General features: G+C 39.5%; 1 protein-coding gene across 1 annotated transcript; it reads right to left on the bottom strand.

The window, feature by feature from the left end:
* Window positions 1–311: 311 nt before the first annotated feature.
* LOC125307873 (olfactory receptor 2L2-like) lies at window positions 312–1,259 on the bottom strand. The gene is made up of 2 exons (XM_048264007.1): window positions 1,093–1,259; window positions 312–471 (listed from the first exon to the last, which is right to left on the bottom strand). The coding sequence occupies exons 1-2, from the start codon at window positions 1,257–1,259 to the stop codon at window positions 312–314; spliced, it is 327 nt and encodes a 108-aa protein (XP_048119964.1).
* Between the last annotated feature and the right edge of the window lie 3,478 nt (window positions 1,260–4,737).

The raw sequence follows: 4,737 nt of genomic DNA, 5'->3' as shown, positions 1-4,737 counted from the left end.
ACCAGTGTCAGGAGAATGATGGACATATGGGGCTGCCGGTGTTGCCGAAATGTTACTGTCAGGAGATGAAGTACAGATTTGGAGACCACCGACAGCAGCTGAGGGCAAACTGGCGCCGAGTGGTGGATGCAGTGTTTCAGCCCGAGGGCCAGACAGACAGCCAGGAGGGTGGCCTTCAGATGTTGGAGAGGCTGTGACACCACCACACATGCTATTACTTCCCTCATACAGTCCAAATGTACTTCTACATCTTGTGTGAAAGATCCTGACAAACAAGAAAAGATAGCAAATGGCTTGAACTTGGAGGACAGCTATCTTTGAGATACTACAAACATGGCCTTTTTCCTCATTTTGGAGAGGCAGTGTTGAATTTCCTTGTTTTTTAAACCATATATAACCGGATGCATAAGTGGGGGGAAAAGTACGTAATTCATGGACACAAATGCATTAAGCTCTTTTGGTAAAAAGTCACTAACACGATTATATATAATAGCAAAGAATGTGGCCACAGAGAAATTTATAAAAATAACTAAATGTGGAGTGCACGTTTCAAGGGCTTTTTTTCTCGCATTTGTTGAAGCCTTGCGTGTTAACAACACAATTTTGAAATATGACAGAAATATGACACATACAGGGAGAACAGCAAAAGCAATGAGGAGAAATATTCCATACACATTATTTACAAGACTCAGAATGCTGTCAGTGCATGATAAACTAAATACAGCCAGGTTATCACAAAAAATCTTATGAATCATGTCATGGCACAGGGAAATCTGTGTTGTCATGCATATTTGACCAATTAAAAAAGCCACGGGCACAAAGTTAGCAGCAAATGACAGTTGTATCACTTTCTGTGGGGTCATGATGGTGTGGTACTGCAAAGGCTGAAATAAAGAGACAAATCTGTCATAAGCCATCACCATTAGTATTGCATAATTACATGCTCCATAGGCTCCAATTAGGAAAACCTGAATGAGACAGCCTTTGTACGATCCTGTATATACATCTGTTAAGAGCATGGCCATCACCTTTGGCCAAACAGCTGTACTTCCAATCATCCCATTTGCAATTAAACTAAATAAAAATATGTACATTGGCTTATGGAGAGAAATGTCCAAGTAAATCAAAAGCAAAACAGAAATATTGACTATGAGGGAGACAAAGTAAATCAAAAAAATACCTGTGAAAAGTACATATTTGACTGAGCCCATGTCCTGGTAAGTTGCATAAATCAGTGTGAGATGGAAAGACTCATTCATGTTTGCAGTTCATATCCAAAAGAAAAAAAAGCATATTGATATGTTCTGTGAAAGCAGAGTATTGGATTACGTAATACACTTAAGAACATTAAAATAAGAACATTACAAGACTATTAAAGACTATAGTTTACATTTCTTGACACAATATTATTTAGTAATTTAAGATTATAGTCACATGATAATACATAGAATTATATCCCATTGATCTACATTATTGTTTTGGGAGGTTTAACTGAATTTCACCAACATCACGCCTGTTTCCTTTTAGAAGTAATCATAGCCTTGTGAAGCTGAAATTCATGAACCCCATATTCCATCCCATGGGCAACACTACTGAATCACTGTGCCACTGATGGTTTCACCTTGAATCCTCCTTGTTTGCACCTGCTCTTTTATATTCCACTTCTTCAAATCTGTATAGCAAAGGGGATGCCTCTCTATGCAATGATCCTTAGAAGATGATCGTCATTGTTGCAGTTGAGTCAGCCAGAAAAGAAAAATGTTCCTTGGGGGTTCTACAATATTAGCCAATAGGGCTACTGTTGCAAGCCTTAGAACATCAGTTTTAACAAAGTTGGATGGTCTCACTTGCAGTACAACTGTGTTGAAAGGTAGCATCATCACCTGGTATGGGAATACAGGCTGTATACAGTGCCCTACAGTGAGCACCTCTCCCTACCCTGCATGCATGCATATATATATATATATATATATATATATATATATATATATATATATATATATATATATATATATAACCTAGGGTAGACATGGTGGTTGCTATGCTAACTAAAGCTGTTGATATCCTGGTTGCTAGGGTAATCATGTTGGTTGACAATATGAAAGTGGTTGCTAGGGTAATTGAGAGGGTTGCTAGGGTAGATATGGTGGTTGCCATGCTAAATAAAGTGGTTACTATGCTGTTTGCTACTAGTCTAGCAACTCTGTTGGCTTGCGAGCCGGAAAAATTTAAATTCGATCAGACCAATCAAGTTTGAACAACTAGCCAACTAGCTCTGTTGGTGGGAAAATGCATAGGACTAATAAGTTGTAGCGCTACCCTATTGCGTGCAGAGGGAATTTGAAAGACAACCATTTATCCCGCCTCTCGGACTGAGCACTGCGAATGGTGAGTCCCCAGACATCTTGATGTGGGTCTGGCTCGTCAGGCTAGTTTGCTATAGTTGTCATGCTGGTTGTCATGGTGGTTGCTAGGTTGACATTTTAGTGGTGGTTGCTAGGTTGTTGCTAGGGTAATTAAGATGGTTGTTAGGGTGTTGCTAGGGAAGATATGGTGGTTTTTATGCTAAATAAGAACCATAGCCTCAATAACTTTCAATAAGTGTATAACTTCCATAACTGGAGGTCCATTGAGCCGTTGGCAGTGCAAAACCTAAAAAAGAATTGACAGTGTTGACAAGCGCATTCAATAAGAGGGAGGAATGTTTTCTCCTCCAGATGTTGCACACTCACAGCAAAAATCAAGCATGGGTGCAAGGATGGATATGGATTGTCTGTCTGGCCGGGCACACATGGCAGCAGTAGCCTAAATGAGCAAGTAGTAACTGCCTGATGACACATGCTATTTCACACCCCGCTGCCACATTTGCTGATGATACAACTGCTGCCCAGGGCCGAATTTGGGCATTGGGCAAAGGGGCTGCTGCCCCGGGCCCTGGCCACTAGGGGCACCGGCGCGGGACATTTAAAAAAGAAAAAAAATGTCTTATCGTCACGTGTCACTGCCCGTATCAATGCATGCTATCACAGACAACAATGGCTTCGCATGAGACGATTAGGAAATATGAAAGCGGAGCTCGAAAAAAGAGAGAGCGGCAGCCAGACATTCTCTGTAAGGCGCGCCTGCAGGTGTGCGGCTGTACACACTGTGCGTACCATCAGGCTACTCAACAACGAGAGAGAATTTCCCCTGTGTGTGTGTATTCACACCAAATTGGCCTACCATAACTTCCCAACTCTGCACAGTATCCTATTAACTGCATGACAGTAGGCTATTTACAATTTTCTGTAAAGTAAAGTTTGTAAACACATTATCAAAGTCAACTTAATGCAGAATATATGCATGTGCACACCATTTGTTTGAGCAGGAGAGAGAATACGCACACACGCTACAGAAGTTGTAGGCTAGGCTACTTGTTGTTTTCTTTTACTATCTATGCTGGTTATCAGCACACAATGTTATAAGCTAATTCACTAACTCGTCGAGACTTATCATGGATAGAACACATTTTTTTTAAAACAACGAAAACAGAAAGGATGGAGACCGCAAAGCGAGAGGAGTTATTTCGGTAACACTTTACTTAACGGGTGAGTTCACAACACATTCATAACAGCTGGCATAATCTGCACATAAAGTATTCATCTTTACTCATCAACATCTAATTTCAGAGCAAGACATTAGGGTCTATCAAACAAAGATTAATCATCCATTGTTTCTAAGATAACATGTGTTTACAATGTTGTCTGCATAGTACTTTTCCACAAATCTGTGGAAGTTGTAGGCCATAAATTATTGGGTTCAGTAGTGGAGGAAAAATCAGAAATTGTATAGACAATGCATTACGCAAACCAATTGGAAGATATAAGCGTAAACTGCATCTTATTTGATACATATTATAAAGAACTTACCATGTTAATAGTGAATATTATTACACAGCAATCTTGTACTAATGTATTTCTACAAGTCTGTTCAATTTGCTAGTTCAGATGGAGAATTAGCAAGACCTTTGACAATTGTGCAATTTGTTTGAGTCAGGATAGCTTTCTCTGTGGCATGTAACCACCTGTAGTAAAGATTGTTTCTCTTCTTCTGATTTGGTTAATATAGCAATCCTGTATCAACTTGACGCCCTTTTCTCCAGTGTCATTCATGACTTTTAGTGATTGTAGCATCTTCTCTGCACATGTGAATACCTCATTTTTCTTCCATATCTCAGGCTGTGTTTGTAAGAATGACTCTGGTAGGCCAAGAATTGTGAAGAATGAATTTGTATTTGTACAAAATTGCTGAGGATCTTCTGTTCATAGTTCCCATGTGCATCAAGTTGGTGATGTTGTAATGAAACATATGGGATGTAGACAAGAAGTACATTTTTCATGAATATATACCAGATTACAGAGACAAGCAATGTAATAATCTGACACGGCTTTGCCATTTAACATTGTTTAAGTGAAAATTCTCAAAACTTCAAGGGGCTTGTGCAACCTCTAAATCATCTTAAATTTAGATGAAATTTTAACCCTATTCCTTTTGTCTTTATTGTCCATGTTTGCAAGGTTCAAATCATGGAATTTATCACTTCATTTTTTTTGCTTATTTTCATGGGCCACCCTAGGCGACCTGTAGCCACCAAAGTTGTTGGCTATCTTGAGGATCTGCAAATGAAGTTAGCTGTAAATACAGACCTACAGTATGAGGCTTGTGCCAAGTACTTGACCTGTCTTTTGCCATCAAGGC

Source organism: Alosa alosa, chromosome 15, assembly GCF_017589495.1.
Source record: "Alosa alosa isolate M-15738 ecotype Scorff River chromosome 15, AALO_Geno_1.1, whole genome shotgun sequence".
NCBI classification, from domain to species: domain Eukaryota; kingdom Metazoa; phylum Chordata; class Actinopteri; order Clupeiformes; family Clupeidae; genus Alosa; species Alosa alosa.
Note: the sequence above shows the minus strand (reverse complement) of the source record. Positions and strands in the feature narration are given on the sequence as shown.